The 17,092-nt window shown below is 37.5% G+C and overlaps 1 protein-coding gene across 1 annotated transcript in view; it reads left to right on the top strand.

Moving 5' to 3' along the window:
* The window catches only part of METTL4 (methyltransferase 4, N6-adenosine), a 58,065-nt gene extending 43,099 nt beyond the window's left edge, over window positions 1-14,966 (top strand). Inside the window, exon 9 of the mRNA XM_074340260.1 lies at window positions 14,477-14,966. Within this exon, the coding sequence (XP_074196361.1) occupies window positions 14,477-14,481 (5 nt within the window). The 3' untranslated portion in view covers window positions 14,482-14,966. The remainder of the gene's footprint in view (window positions 1-14,476) is intronic.
* The last annotated feature ends 2,126 nt before the right edge of the window (window positions 14,967-17,092 follow it).

The raw sequence follows: 17,092 nt of genomic DNA, 5'->3' as shown, positions 1-17,092 counted from the left end.
TTTCTTCAGATGGCCTGAAAGTCACCAGTGGAGAATAGGTTTCTCCTCTTGGACGTCAACATTCAGGGAGGCCAATAATGCTGTGGGCTGGTGGTCTTGGTGGAAGACAGAGAGGCTAATCCATGATTCAGGTCCAGGCCTAGCTGTAGTTGCTACCTTTGCTGTTCCTTTGTTGTAGGCTCTATCTAACCTTGTCTTGTTCTAGTCCTCCAAATTCTCTCTCAGACTCATACTTACCAGAAAATCCTAGGACACCAAATCTTACCCTTTCAGGCTTGGTACCCTAGAGTCATAGCTTTAGTGAACTGTTATGTATTCAGCTTCAGTGCGACATTGGGCTTTCTACTGATTGTGATTCAGAGGATTATAATCACCTTAAAGGGCCTTCCCTTTCCTGAAGATGCTGTGCAACTCACCTCATTCAACTCATTATGCACCACCGGCTTACATACCTGGGAAATGCCGCAGTATTGTTGGAATACTTCTCTGGTTACCAGAATTTTTTTTTTTTAAATAAATGGTCTCTTCTTCTAAGTGTCAAATAGATTTTTTTAAAAAAGATTTTATTGGGGAAGGGGAACAGGACTTTATTGGGGAACAGTGTGTGGTTCCAGGACTTTTTTCCAAGTCAAGTTGTCCTTTCAGTCTTAGCTGTGGAGGGCGCAGCTCAGCTCTAGGTCCAGTTGCCATTGCTAGTTGCAGGGGGTGCAGCCCACCATGCCTTGCGGGAGTCGAACCGGCAACCTTGTGGTTGAGAGGACGTGCTCCAACCAACTGAACCATCCGGGAGCTCAGCAGCAGCTCAGCTCAAGGTGCCGTGTTCAATCTTAGTTGCAGGGGGCAGAGCCCACCATCTCTTGCCGGAGTCGAGGAATCGAACTGGCAACCTTGTGGTTGAGAGCCCACTGGCCCATGTGGGAATCGAACTGGTAGCCTTCAGAGTTAGAGCACGGAGCTCCAACCGCCTGAGCCATTGGGCCGGCCCCAGAACTCTTTTACTTTAAATATGTCACTTCATTATTAAGCAATCTTATGAAGTTGTAGTTATAGTGAGGAAACAGTTCATAGAGGCTAGCTGACATGACTAATAAATGATAACCAAGACTCAAGTTCTATGCTGATTCTTAAATTTAGGCATTTTATGTTGTACCATGTTTACTAATGATCTTAATAATAGACTCATTAGCTACTAATCAGAGGATCCATTGTGTGGCCTGAAACAAATTTAGAATGATTCAGGTATAATCATCTAAACGTGCCTTTCTTAATGTTAATACATAATATCACCAGTCTTGGGTTATTAACACAATATTTTTCATTAGAGATTGTAGTGACATTATTTGAAACTGATAGCTTGAGTGCAACTCAGAATCCCTTAGAATTAGATGAGCTGCTATGCCCTTTGAGATAAGCTATGCAATTGTGTTTTCCTCAATCAGATTAGCCATTTTAAGTTCACATTTTAAGGAAGCTCTTCTGCAAAATACAGACTTCGACCTGAAGGAGGCTATTCAATGGTTAGAAGGGAGAGATTAAGGTAAATACAGGTGCAAATTATTTTATGCACTGTGGTGATCTGTTTGTTATCCGTGTTTGGATGTGTGAAGCAACTCAGAACTCCGTAGAGGGTCTTAATTAAATTCATGGCTTTTCTGACCAGTCTGCTCTAGCTTGAAAGCAAGTCAGAATACCATGATAATTCTATAACCAGCCTTTCCCCCTAAATATTCCTAAGAGTTAACCTAGATCTTTTGTGGCTTCTGTGAACTAGAGTGGAACCTCTTGGACTTTTTCAGTATCAGTCCAAATCCCTGGGTCCATATAAACACAAATTGATCTGTTGAAGTGGTGAGCCTGAGAGAAAGTTTTCATCTGCTTTTTCTGATTAGGCTTTGGCCTAATTATCAAATAGCTAATAGTACAATGGGATAACTTTGGATGACAGCTAAGGTGAATGGTTCTTTGCAGTATTAAAATCATTTTTGTTCAATATATTTAAAGATAAACATATGGTACCCAGCTTGATTTGTAGCTTCTCCCAACATTACCTACATATACCCCATGACTGTTAATCAAACTGGACTATTTACTTACCTGAATTTAGGATTCTCTGCTTTTGGTCATGGACCTTGCTTTGTCAGGAAAAAACAGGCTTTGGAATTAGCTGGATTTGTATTGAGTCTTGATATTTAGCTTTTGAGTGACTTTGAATAATTATACAATGTTACCCTGTTTTCTGAGGATTAAGAAGACTGATCTTTGGACCTTACAGGATTATTATGAGAATGAAGTGAAATAACATATGCAAAGGTGCCTAGCATGGCCCTGGTACCTAGAAGGTATTTTATATATGTGTGCTCATTTCTTTTTATTTATAGTCTTCCTGGCAGTGCTTATTTCATGACCCACTTTTATATTTTTTAGAAAGCTTTTATTCTGCTTTTAGGACCCCCTTTCACATATATAGATTATCCAGATAGGTTTTTCCTTACATTTTTCATGTAAGCAGACAATGGTTTGTTTATTCTATAAGTGGCTGTTTTTATTTCCTTAATAGTAGACTATCTTCTCTCTCCATAGATTATGGGAGGTAAGATACATTTTTATTTATGTTTCTCCTACCAGTGTACCTGGAACTGCCAGTACTTAGTGATTGAATGAACTGACTCTTGGCCTTCAAGTATCTTTGAATTCAATTGAATCGACATGCAAGAAACCATTAGAGCATAACAAACCACAGCATACAGTCAAACACTAAGCTGTGGAACAGACAGAAAGTGATGCAGAAGTTTAGAGAAGCAGATTACTTAGAATCACAACAATATGAGAAATTAAATATTGGTTTACTTCCCAACACTATGGGAAGTAAACCCTTATGATCTGCGTCTGGGATGATCATAAGATATTTATGCATTTTTCTTTATGTGGTATATCACATTGGTTGATTTGCGTATATTGAACCATCCTTGTATCCCTGAAATAAATCCTGTTTGTCCCATATGATTCTTCTAATGTATTGCTGAAGTTGGTTTGCTAATATTTTGTTGAGGATTTTTGCATCTGTGTTCATCAGGGACATTGGCTTGTAATTTTCTTTTTTTGTAGTAACATTTTTATTATGGGACATATGATTAGGGTGCTATAGCAACGGGTTGGGTGTTGTTTAGAAACACTTTTGTTTCATACCCATCTCTGAATTTACTCTGTCTCTACTTTCTCCTTTTGTTATTGCCTCGTGATGTACTTGAGAAGACCTCCTTACCAGGAGGTCAGTCATCCAGTCTTGTATCCCCTGGAAACTCAGCCTTGACCTGAAACTAAAATGAATAGGCTTCTGGTAACAAATAGCTGCACCCAATTCTTAATTCTTCAGAGAGAGTAGGCCCTTGTGTGGCACAATGGAAAAGCATGGGATTTTGGAGTCAGGAGGTTGACCTACAAATCTCATTTCTACCTATAAGAATATCTCAGTAGGAGGTAAGACCAATTTTGTAATGTTATTGGCAAGTTTGAAGGAAAAATTCATAAGGAAATGCTTCATAAACTAGTTAGTTGAATTTTTTATTTTTTATTATTGTGACACCCTAATAATGTAGTTAGAATTATTTTAGCTACCTGGAAGTCTTTGAAAAATAGGTATTTGGAAGGACAGAGTTACATTTTTGGTGTTATTTTGCAGTTAATTCTGATTTAAAGTTATTTTCAATTTCTCAGCATGTGAAGAAAGAGCAACCTTTCTTTCTACTTGGAAGTACCTAAGGCAGTGTTTCAAGTGCCCCTAACGAACAGGATATCAAAAGAATGTAGCCTCCTACTTCTACACTCCAACCAGGAGCGCCAGGTCAGCTGAAACTGAGAAGGAAAGTGAGAGGAGCTACTCTGTTACCTCCAGAGCCACCCTTTCTGGGAGGCCTGAGCTTCCAAGCACTGGATTCTATGCCTTAGGTTAAGAACCATCCACTAGGGCAAAGTACAAATGCTACTCTAAATCATGTTATTTGTGGAATAACCTTTGCTTTGGATTGCTTTTTTATCCCTCCATGATCAAGGGAGCTGGAAAGAGCCTGACCCCAAGGGTTTAAATAAAGTTTCTTCAAGAAGAATGTGACATCCTGGTAAAAACTAGGATGGAAACAGGAAGTAGTCCCTTCCTATGGAGATCTCTTGGCTCATGACATGTGATTATCTCGGTTTGATCCAAACCCATTGTCTGTTTATTTTGGAAACCATAGATTAGCAAATGATGAGTGTGACAGTTTGAAATATTGGCAGGCAACATTTGTAACAAATGGACTGTGTGGTGTGCGTTGTATTTAAAGTCCCCAGGGAAATAAACATAGTGTGCTTCGCCAAGCCATCTTGAACTGGGCTCAGGGATGAGTTTCTGGGAGCACAGGTACAGTTCTTGAAGGAATTGGGGATATGAGTAGAGATGTGCTCAGGGCAGGAAGGAGAAAGCCTCCAAGCTGCCAGGAGTCTAATGTGGAATCTTGCTAGATTATGTTGTTCACACTCCTTTCTGTCTAGATAAGTCAATGAAAAATATTGAAATGTGAATATGGTAACATTGCATTCTAGAAAAATATGAAAGAGTTAATATAGTAGAAAATAAATAAAGAATGCATAAGCTTAAAACAACAAATGGAAAGGCGAAAGAATTAAGTGAGAAAAGACAAAATTCCAGCAATAGCATTAATAATTTTAAAATGAAATAAGGACAAAAGTAAAAGAATAAAACTGAGAGAAAAGTAAAGTTAGATAAAAAGCTGAAACTGGGGTACATGATAGATTAAATAAAGAATTGAGAGATAAAGCTAAGTAAGAGATTTAACAGTTTAAGATATGAGTGAGGTAACTAAGGTAAAGAGTTGTCAGAAATAAAGAACAGGAAGGAAGTCGGCTGGCGGTCCTGTCTTTCTGCTGAAGTTGCTGCCCTTCGTTGCTGGGGGTGGAGACGCCTGAGAGCCTCCTCACCTCTCCTCTCCCTCACCCCCTGTCCCACCAACGTCCAGGCAGCCAGAGGCTCTTTCCAGTCTCAATGTGCTATCCCTTCCATTGTCAGTGAAGGTAAAAATAGGAACTCTTAGAGCCTGAAGCTCATACAACAGATTATAGAAGCTGTGGCAATATTGTCTGACCTCAGAAAAACACCTGATGATACTGTTTTTTTAATAAATAAATGTTGACAGCAAAGGGAGGAAAACAGTGGCATGCTGGGAAATGTTTAAAAACCAGCTGTGGAGTAGGGAGAGGGGAAAGCCTGGCCCTGATTTATAGTGTTTGCCAATTTTCATGATGTAACTACTCCCACCATGACCAATTTTAAGCTACTAAGGTGATGCCAGCCAGCTGTACCTGAAACTCAGGGGTCTCTCAAGATGAAGCACTAAAACTGGGGTAGTGCTGAGCCAACCAGAATGGTTGGTTACCCCAACAGTTTGCACAATTTTTGAAAATATAACATTAAGAAATGGTTCAAGCCAGCTCCATCTGGAGGGAAAACCAGATTTATTGTGCCTGAAGAACACACATGGGAACTACCTGAAGACTGAGCCTTAGCCATGCTGTTGCTCCGATCACTGTCGTGAAAGCTCCAGCCACACCTGAGGTTCAGCACCTGGTGGTCTAGAGCACTTAAAACAGACTGCTGATGGCTGAGTGTCCTTGTCCTTAGACTGCTTTTCTATTTAGGGCTTTCACCAGAAGCCAGCCTCCAAGCCCAAAGACCAAACTGCCAGGTTGAAGCATCACAAAGCTTTTGACACCATCCAGGATTGTAGTTTGTTCCAAATAGAAGCAGTTAGATTCCAGCCATACTTCCTATCACTGTTAGCCTTCCTCTGGCCACCTGTCCTTTCCAAGTGGTAAAGTAAGCATCTACTTGGCTCTTCCCAAGACCCTTCCTCTGCCCTTGAACCTGCTAAGTTCTCTTGCCTCCTCACTCTCTCTGAAGGCCATTCTCCTTCTCTGTGGCTAATTCAAGTTTGTTCTTCAGGATGAGTTTATGCTTCATGTTCACTGGTGGACCTCCCTTACCCTCCTCTAGATTAGGTACCCTGTCTTATACACCCTTTTTATAGCTTTATCATAGCATTTATGGTAGTGTAAGTTGACACATAATTATTGCTCAATAACTGCTATTACTACTACTACTACTACTGTATTGTCTATTTGCAGTTTTGTCACCCCAAATAAACTGAACTTCTTGAGGGCAAGAACCATAGCAGCTTTATCTTTGTATTCTAGCACTTACTGCAGGGCTTGACACATTGCATGTACATCATAAAGGTTTGCTGATAGAGTAAATCATTAAATAGTCTAAATAAAGGAATCTTATAATGACTAACTGCATAGGAAACCTGTTTTACATACTTTCATAAGAACATTACCTAAAATGGGCATTTTCATATTGCAATACCAGATCATAATTCTGTTTTTATGATTATTTCCTTGTTTAGTAAGACAGATATCTGACACGTGAGAGTTCTAGTAAGAATAATAAAGGTGCTAAACTTTACGTTCACCTTTAAGTAAAACTTATTAATGCCAGGAAACAAGGCCTTGCTGTAAAATTTCCCAGCTCCTCTTTCTGTCACTGCATCATTTTTATCTTAGGGTATTTCTTTTTCATTGAATTCCATTTTGAGATGCTTTTGACTCTAAAAGACCTAGTTTATCTTTTACTATGCTCCCAAAGAATTTCTGAAGCAATTTTGACTCACCTTGGGGCCAGGTTCAATATTAAACTGAAATCTTTTTAATAGTGATATTATTTTCTCAAATGCTGTGTTGTCCTTTAGAGTATTGCCAAAAAGTATATAATCATGAAATATATTTTACTCTAAGCATTTCCTCTTAAATTATAAAAATAATAAATCTACTTTACTTTGATTGATTCTTATAGAGAATATTTAATAATGAACTTAAAGTACCAATATCAAGTTCCAATATCTCACGTGTCAGATATCCTAGATTTCTCACCTAACCCTATTAAAAAAAGCTTGGCAATGATTTTTACATTTTTTATATAACTCATATAAAAATTATGTTAAGGAAATATTAACAATTACAGTTGAAAAATTATTTTTCTCCTGTGAACTTCTCTTGAATATAATTTATTCTATTGAGAAGTGTGACAGGATTAATTCCAAAGTTTTTGTGTGACATATATTTGTACTTCACCTAAATAGAAGAAAGTGTGGAATAAAATGTGTGTCTTGTCCTATTACTCTTTGAAAGGGATTATAATGCTGAGTTGAGGTGATTAGTGTCTCTTGGTGGCATTTTTGACACATGAATCAAATGCTGTTTTCTTTAGACATTTCTGGGATACTGTCTACACCATCACTTTCCAATGGAACTTTCTGCAATAATGGAACTGTTCTATATCTGTCCAAACAGTAGTCATATGTAGCTATTGAATGCTTGAAATATGGCTAGTATGATTGAGGAACTGGATGTTTCATTTTATTTCATTTTAATTAATTAAAATTTAAATTATGTGGCTAGTGGGTACTTTATTAGAGAGAGACTCAATTTAATTTTTTATTCACAAGTAGTATTTTGTAAAAATAAAATAGCAAAAAATATTTGAGTTAGAAACAAATATGTTAAGTGTGCACAGGTTCTCTCTGTCTCTGTGTAGTCGATTCTGTTAAGATGTCTTTGGAGAGGAGGTAGTATAGCATCACAAAATGGGAAGACTTGAGTTCATTTCACTATGTCATTAAGCAGCTTGGGCAGATTATCTCTCTGAACCTTTCCTTGCCAGTAAAATGAGCAGTCTGTTAGTTTTCAAATTTATGGTCAGCAATGGAACTCTTTTCTTATATAAAACAAAACTGAACAGTAACCTCAGAGGTGAGATAAAGGTGAAAGTTAGGGGTGGGAAGGGATGGGCAGCAGAGCCCTGTCCATTAAGCCAGACCTTTATCTCTCAATAATTTCCAAACTTCTCTACTGCAGTACAGAGCCCAGTTTACAAAACACTAGAGTGAATGAAATCCATGGTTCCTTCCAGCTCTGATAAAGTATGGTTTCAATAGGATTGCATATGGCGTTTTCTTTCTGTTGATATCATCTTGGTAGTAATTATTCTCCAAAGGCCAGTATGAATCTTGACCCAACTCAACTCATTAAATTTGCATTTGTGAGGTACTCGGGGGATTTAAAAGGGAGAGGTTTGTGTTCTCTTAGCTCACCAAAAATGAAACTAGAAACGAGCTTAATGGACATAGCAGATATGGGCAGATCCAAATAATTATTGCATGCAAGTTAAAAAAATAGCCATTTATATTTTCCCTTTGTGAATGGTTTGATCATTTTGACAAATTCAGGACTGAATTTTATAAAAGAAAACATGATTGAAATGGTTAGATAGGTATTTTAGTGACTTTCTCTGGACTTTGTGTGGGCTCAAGGAACTCATGCTTGCTCTTTCCTCCTTTCTAGGGAAAAGTAACTCTGATCTGTAATGAAGTCCTCAGGTGCATACAACTAGAATTTGGCCTAAAGGGGAAAGTTTCAGAAGGAAGTATAAAGAGTTAAAAGTACTTTTTTTCTTGACATGATTTTTATTGGAAGTGGTCTTCTGTTTTGGATCTCTTCCTCTCCTCTGCCATTTCCTTCCCTTCCTTTCCATTGCTTTCTCTTCTCTTTCCAGTATGGCTGGTAAGAAGGGCGGGGCCTATCTCCGCTTTCACTTTCACCCTTGGAAAGCCTAGCAGGTATTAGGCTAGTTTCAGAGGATGCATGGAAAGTCTGACTCTCGCCTTGGCAAGGTAGTCTGCATTTACACTCAGTCTGTCCAAGCTTACCTGAATAGATGAGGTATTACTGCCTTAGGACCAGGAACATGCTCTTATGGGTCTCTGATGAAGTTAGGCCCTTCATGGAGGAATCAGGGATTTCAGAGATTCTGTCAACCTTTCCATTTACTAAGATTAAGAAATATGTTTGATATTACATCACACTGATTTTTTTTAAAAACATATTTCTGGGAAGGATGGTTTATTGTCTCTGAGGGTACAATGTTCTATAGCAAGTTCAGTGCTGTGAAAGCTTTTAATTAAATGAAATATATGTTTTCTCTCTCACCTTTCTTAAAATTCAGCAAGTGAATGAACATGAAGAGAGAAAAATGAGAAATCAAGCTTAGGGAAAAAATGTCAAGCATTTTGATTATGCTTGTACACATCTCAAGGTTGTTCTATTCTGTAAATACAATAGGACAGCTGAGCCCATACAATTTTCTCCTTCCTCCTTGACTATTCCTTTTTTGGGTCTTTAGCTCCAAGCACAGTGCGTCATAAAATATGTAGGAAGGAACTCAATATGTATATTTAACGCTGGATTGGAGATATTTGCATTAAAGTAGAAGGTGAATGTAGAAAAGAGATCTTTGATGGAATAAGCCAAATTTTAGTTGCCAAATATAATGCATTAATGTGTCTATAAAGCCTTATAGTATACAAAGAACTGCTACATACAATGTCTTATTTTTCCTCATAACAACCCTGTAGGGTATACACGATTATTCCTCTTTTACCTACGCAGCCCAGAGAGCTTGAGTGACTTGTCTATTGTCTTACCTATAGACAGTGGGTCTCAAACACACTTCTTTCTTCTCAAATGGAAGAAAGTTTTTTAGAAGGAAAGGATTAATACTGTTGAAATATTAAGGAAAATATAATTTTGCAATAATTTTCATGACTTTCCTGAGAAAAAGTCACTTCAGTGGAACAGAAAGATGGGAAGACAGTTAAAGATGGGCAGATTACTGAAAGATTAGACTCTCATACTTTCTTCATGGGGGAAAAAAATCCTAAGTAAAATTGTTTTCTTTCATATTTATTAACTAAAGAAAGTTAATTATTTGAATAACTCCACAAGCTGTCCTATATAATATTAGCTGAATTGTAAATGTATAATTTCCAAATAGTTTAGTTTCTAAAGTGGTAGAACTTACAATACTAGGGGAGTATTAGTCATTTTTGGTACTTAAAAGGAATTATTTTCTGAAATGTTTAAGTGCTACAAATCTGTGCCGCATTTCTCTAAAGCATTCACAGCATTTGCTAAAACATATATATTGGTAAAAATTGTTATTATGCAAAGTATACTTTAATTAGAATTTTGCTGAATTTCTTCTGTCATAATTCAAGTTTTTCATGTAATGTTTTTTCCAGTGTTCCACAGTTTATTGCTCAGGTATCTGTGGAAATTAATATTTAGAAAACTTTATTCTGTAAATGTCAAGACATTTCTGTTTAAAATTATACAACTGCTATTGTTCTGATAGTCATATATCAATACCTTCACCTCCCAACTAACACCTCCTGCCCAAATATAGCAAAGAGTGCTTTCAACTGATAGAAATGTAGTGCCCATAGGGATGAAATGAACATCTGGAACTGGTTCCCACCTCAGTGAAATTTAGGAGATTTCATATACTTATATACTTTATTTTTATAATTTTTAGTATCCTACTTGTAATTTCAATTGTTAAAGTGTGCTCTAAGTCCTTAATCTATGACAACAGTTTTGTCCATATCCAAGAAAAAGGGCCTAAAAAAAAAATCACATGAGAATAATTTAGAATTTTTCTCTTGAATTTTTCTGTACTTCTTCATAAAGGGAGAGATATGATGATAGAGTGCTTGGCACTTGGGTCGATAATCTCATTCATTACTTCAATAAACATTTACTATATACCTACTTACCAGGCACTGTGCTACATGCTAGGGATATGGTGTGGAACAACACAGACAAAGTCCTGGGCCTTTTGGGCTTGAAACTTATAATTGCCAGATTAACAGAGTATAGAATAGAAGCAAACTGATTAAATAATTATGTGTAAAGATAAAAGTAGAACAGGAGTCATGTGAGTCTGAGAACAGAGAGCATCACTTTGATGTCATTTCGTTCTGATTCCTTGAAAGGTCACCAGAATGTTGGTTACTTCCATTCTGATATGGGCCTCACTCTCACCTGACAACCCAGTCCACTGGCAGCTGTAATTTGTGAAACCATAAAACAAGGAATTTTTTGTTTTTGTTTGCAGCGTTCAGTTGAGAGCCCAGATCAGATCAGTCCTCTGTAGGTTAGAGATTTCTGCCTGGACTACAATAACAAAGGCAACACTCAATACTTTACTCTGTCTCAGCACAGTAACCTGTGATGCATTCCAGTCACACCATGACTCGTTCATCTCAATTTACCTCTCAGCTCTTATCACCTTTCATGTCCCAGAAATGTCAGCCCCTTTAGGCCTGTGCCGTTTCCAGTGTGCTTATTCCAACTTGGCTCTGTGCTGCAACCCTTTCCTCTCAAACTCTTCCCTCCACTGCCCTCTTTGCCAGCATTTCTACTGTGCCTTTGGACCTCCTACATGCTGGAATCCTCCAGATTAACAGAGCTGCTCATCATGACAAAGGATTCCACAGTTTCAAAACTGAGCTCCTTGGAGTTTGACATATTAATTATCATAATCAGTTATATGTAAGTTTACTGCTCTAGGAATGAAGCTGAGTCCAAAATGCAGAGACATAAGTGATTTCATATAAATAGGGAGAAACTTGGGACAAGGTTCCAAGAGAATTTACACCCATGAATAATTTTTCCTTTTCATGGGAATCAGATGGGATGACTAGATTGCTGTGACCATGACCTGCTATGCAGAAGTGAGGCAACTATTGCCTTTGTTCCCTTCCCAGAAATGGGCTATGTAATCAACACGAGAAAACATGGATGGTTTACTCATCTCCTGCTAAAGGCCATTTCATGTAGCCATCATGGTTATTTGTTTTCTATATGTTTCCTTCAGTAGTCCATGTAAGATAAAAGAAAATTATGACTAGATATACAATTGAAATAATAACTTCTGGCCTGAGTGAAACAATTAATAGGATGGGAACATTATCCCTTTCCTAACCCTGCCTCTAACATCTGCCTTGCCTTGATAAGAATATTGTCACACCCATGGAGGTTTAACTCTCTCGAGGTCAAGGATTATCATCATTGCTAAGGGAGTTTCACCATCTCTCAAACTCAGGAATGCTTACGTGGTAGTAGAATCTCACCTTTAGGCTGAGGGTATGAATTGTGCAGGCAGGCCCTACATTTAATAAGAAACAGAGAGTAAAATCTTTTGACAAGATTTGCCTCTTATAATTTATTTCTCATGAGGATGAAAACAATCAATACATAATATTGACCAGAGAAAAGAGATATTCCTAGATTTGGAAAGCCCTGGGATACCTTGACATTTTCTTATGTATTCTTTTGGTTTGCCTTTTAGTTTTAGTTATGGTATATTTTGACATAGAAATATTTTAATTTTCATTTTGTCACATCAGTTTTCTCCTTTGATCTATTGCTTTTATGTTTAGAAACCCTAAGAAACTCTGAATACTACCATTTAAGGGTCTTAACAGAGCCAGGGACTCTAGCATACTGCACCCTCCATTTTACCGTTGTAAGTGCTTGTTAACTGTAGCTGTTGCAAATGACAGAAACCAACTTTGGTTAACTTAAGCAGAAAAAAAAAATTATTGTGGAGATATCCAATAATGGAAGATAATTCAATAATGGAAATCTTGAGAACCAGGCTCAGAAAATTGGCAGGAACTGAGTGAAGCTGGGCAACTACAGCTGGAATCACAGCCCAAATCTGGCACTGGGTTAGTCTGTTTACTAACCCAGGCACTGAGTCACAACCTCTGTCACTGCTACCATTGGACACTCAGCCATCCATGTTCTCTAGTTTATTAATAAAACATATGTGGAGATTAATATTTTAGAGTTAAAAACTACTGACATTTTATGTTTACAATTATACCAGCTGCTGTTTTTCAAATTGTCATACCTCTCTATTCCCAGTCACTTGCCCTTGCCCAAATTGTTAAATTAGAGCAGACAAAAGAATGCACTCACATGACAGAAAATGATGCCTTTAGGCATGAAGTGAATATTGGGAGTCCTTTTCTATCCGATTGATGCTTAGGGGATATCATATGTTGGAATACTTAATGTTTACAATATATCTCATGTCCTACTTATCATTTAAACTTCTGCCTGTGCCTTAAAGAATTTCTCAAGTTGACTGCACCTTTCTGTGACTGCATCAGGGTGGAGTGTGGGACATGGAGTTAGTTGAACTTAAATGGCATATGAGTGGCCCCTTTACAGGGGTGAGGGAAGGAGAGTCTGCTCCTTCTTCGGCCTGCTTTCTTCTTTCCTCCCAAGGTAAAGCCTTTGCCCTTACCTATGGTTTGGATACTGGAGAATGAAAAGGGAAGACATCTTCCCTAGAGCACCTGGCTTGCCTCCAAATTCCTCATCCCCTTAGCATCCGGGCTACCTGATTGCACTCCTCTTTAGTGTTATGAACCTCAGACCTGGGAAGTGGGGAGGTCAGCATCCATTTTGTCCTTACTGCCACTTCAAAACTGTTTTTACTCCTCTTATGCTGGACTTCCTTTGGGGCTCTAGCAATATGGCTAGAATACCCTATGCACCATTCTAGTTGGGGTTATTTGCTAACTTGCCCCTCCTCCACATTTATTAAAAATGTCATATGGCTTCCACCCTGCTCACTGCTCCTAGTTCTACCTTTGTCCTGAGTAGTGACTTTAATATATTTATGCACTAACCATATAACACCATGACTTTATGATTAAAGTTGATCTTACAGTGGAAATCACGGAATAAATTGAATTGACCTCTATTTTTATCCCATAGACAACTCTAGTTTAATATGTTACACTGAATTTATAATCGATTCCTTCCATATCTCCTTCTATTTCTGAAGTCTCTTAGTTATTAGCATCACTTTCCTCAAAGTTTCCCAAGTCAGAAATCAGTGAGTCATCCTGAATCCTCTCCCATTCTGGGCACTTCATACAAAATCTAGTTACTGTAGATACCACCTCCTTAAAATGTCTTGAGTCCATTTCATGTTTCTAACTGTCTTGTCATTGCCTTAGTAAGTTTAGATTTCTTTTCATGTGGATAACTGCAATATCTTTCTGACTGGTTTCTATTTAAAAAATGCATTCTCTTCAGCCTATCCCCACATGTAAAAGTAATCTTAATAAAACAATTCTGATCATCTCATTTCTCTGCTGAAATCTTTTTGTGGCCCTCTTAGCTCTCAGAATAAAGTTAAATTAATCCCTTTAAGATAAAAGTCTGTTCTAGATATGACCTTTGAGTATTTCTGTAATTCAACTACTGTATCTTCTGTAAGGTTTATTTTGCTCCAGGAAAAACTTAGAGTGCTTCAGATTGGTCTTCTACTCTTTCTACTTCTTTATGATGTTCATTCCCATTGATGTTTTAAAACTCAAGTTGATTGTCAAGTGATATATTTGTAGATATTTAGAATGGGCTTGTGATCCAACTCAGGGCTATCAGAGTAATTGTGTGGGACTTTTTTTTCTTGGACAAGCAGGAAAGACCATCTTTTGCTTTTCAGGTTAGAATGCTGCAAAGATGTGAACCTGGCGGTCCTATCACTTCATGGATACTCCTTGACGAGAGAATGAGACCAACATCTAGAGAGAAGCAGAACTAAGAGTGGGAAGAAGGGAGTATGACAGAGAGTGAGAAAGCAAGTCTTGGTGACATGGGGCCCTGGATCTAGTGTGGTTAGTAATCTATTATGGTCCTTTCCAATTATTAGCTGATAAATCCAGTCCCCCCTTTTCTTTCACTTCAGTTAGATTGATTTAACTTTTATCACTTCAGACACAAAGAGTCATGGAGATGCAGTATAATTAAAGAGTTAACATTATTTATAAACTTAGTCTTTACTATTTTGGCTCTAGTTGCACATAGTATAATTTTGACAGATGGTTTTCATGGGAAACCTAGGGTTTGTTTGTATTTTTTTGTTTATGTCTAAATAAAGCAGGTTGGACTTAAAGGGTAGTTTAAACTTTACCCAAATTAGCACTGGGAATAGACAGAGGGAAAATGTAAGAATTTTTTTTCGAAAGCTTATTTGTAATCTCATGTCATTTAATCCAATGGTTCTCAACTCTGGTTGCACATTACAGTCATCTGAGGAACTTTTTTTTTAAATTTTATTTTATTAAATTTATTGGGGTGACAATTGTTAGTAAAATTACATAGATTTCAGGTGTACAATTCTGTATTACATTATCTATAAATCCCATTGTGTGTTCATCACCCAGAGTCAGTTCTCCTTCCATCACCATATATTCGATCCCCCTTACCCTCATCTCCCACCCCCCACCCCCTGCCCCCGTTACCCTCTGGCAACCACTAAACTATTGTCTGTGTCTATGAGTTTCTGTTTCTCATTTGTTTGTCTTGTTCTTTTGTTGTTTTTGGTTTATATACCACATATCAGTGAAATCACATGGTTCTCTGCTTTTTCTGTCTGACTTGTTTCGCTCAGCATTACTCTCTCAAGATCCATCCATGTTGTCACAAATGTTCCTATATCATCTTTTCTTACTGCCGAATAGTATTCCATTGTGTATATATACCACAACTTCTTTATCCATTCATCTATCGAAGGACATTTTGGTTGTTTCCATGTCTTGGCCACCGTAAACAAAGCTGCAATGAACATTGGAGCACATGTGTCTTTATCTCTAAATGTTTTCAAATTTTTTGGGTAGATACCCAGAAGAGGGATTGCTGGGTCATATGGCAATTCTATTCGTAATTCTTTGAGAATCCTCCACACTGCCTTCCAAACCACATAAATATGGACAGATAATTTTTGACAAAGATGCTAAAAACATACAATGGAGCAAAGACAGCCTCTTCAATAAATGGTGCTGGGAGAATTGGATAGCCACGTGCAAAAGAATGAAACTGGACTGCTATTTGTCACCATGTACCAAAGTTAATTCAAAATGGATCAAAGACTTAAGCATAAGACCTGACACAATAAACTGCATAGAAGAAAACATAGGTACTAAACTTATGGACCTTGGGTTCAAAGAGCATTTTATGAACTTGACTCCAAAGGCAATGGAAGTAAAAGCTAAAATAAACGAATGGGACTATATGAAACTTAAAAGCTTCTGCACAGCAAAAGAAACCATTGAGAAAATAAAGAGGCCACCAACTGAATGGGAGAAGATTTTTGCAAACATTGCCTCCGATAAAGGGCTAGTATCCAGAATATACAAGGAACTCATGCAACTCAACAACAAAAAAACAAACAACCCAATTGAAAAGTGGGCAGAGGACTTGAAGAGACATTTCTCCAAAGAGGACATACAAATGGCAAATAGACATATGAAAAAATGCTCAACATCACTAATCATCAGAGAAATGCAAATCAAAACCACAATGAGATATCACCTCACCCCAGTCAGAATGGCTATCATCAACAAGACAAATAATAACAAATGTTGGAGAGGCTGTGGAGAAAAAGGAACCCTCATACACTGTTGGTGGGAATGCAGACTGGTACAGCCGTTATCTGAGGAACTTTTAAATGACAGATGACTGGGATCCTCCCAGACAAAGTAACTTAGAATCTCTGGGGCTGGAAGCCAAACATTGGTATTCATGCAAGCGTCTCAGTTTTCAGCTTTTAGCAAGGGTTGAGAAACATTGATATAACCTAATATTTTTCTCTGTTTTTTGAGGAATCTAGGTTACTGACACATGGCTTTTCTTTTTTCTTTTTTTTCTCTTTTTCACGTTGTAATTTCCCCTCTAATGAGCACAACATTAGAAATCAAGTTGCTGGCTTTCATACTGTTTTCTAGGTGGGGATTTCTGTAAAACTGGTCAGGGACATATGATTAGGTATTACTCATCTTTAATTTTGAATTTAATAATGTGGCTGTTAAAGCAAATTTTTATACATTAAGTTACTCTAAGTTGTCTTGCTTAGATTTATATTTATTCAGACTTATCTTGATAAGAGCTTTCTTAAGGAAGTGACACTAGAAGTAAGAAGATACTTTCAATAGTAAAACAGATGCAAAAGGAAACCATCAGAATGCCATATAAAATAAACACAACTTGATATATAGAGCAAAAAGATTCTTTATATTCAGATGTGCATTTTTTTCTATTTATCTTAAGAGCTCAGCAACAT

This window comes from Rhinolophus sinicus, linkage group LG09, assembly GCF_036562045.2.
Source record: "Rhinolophus sinicus isolate RSC01 linkage group LG09, ASM3656204v1, whole genome shotgun sequence".
In the NCBI taxonomy this organism is placed as follows: domain Eukaryota; kingdom Metazoa; phylum Chordata; class Mammalia; order Chiroptera; family Rhinolophidae; genus Rhinolophus; species Rhinolophus sinicus.
Note: the sequence above shows the minus strand (reverse complement) of the source record. Positions and strands in the feature narration are given on the sequence as shown.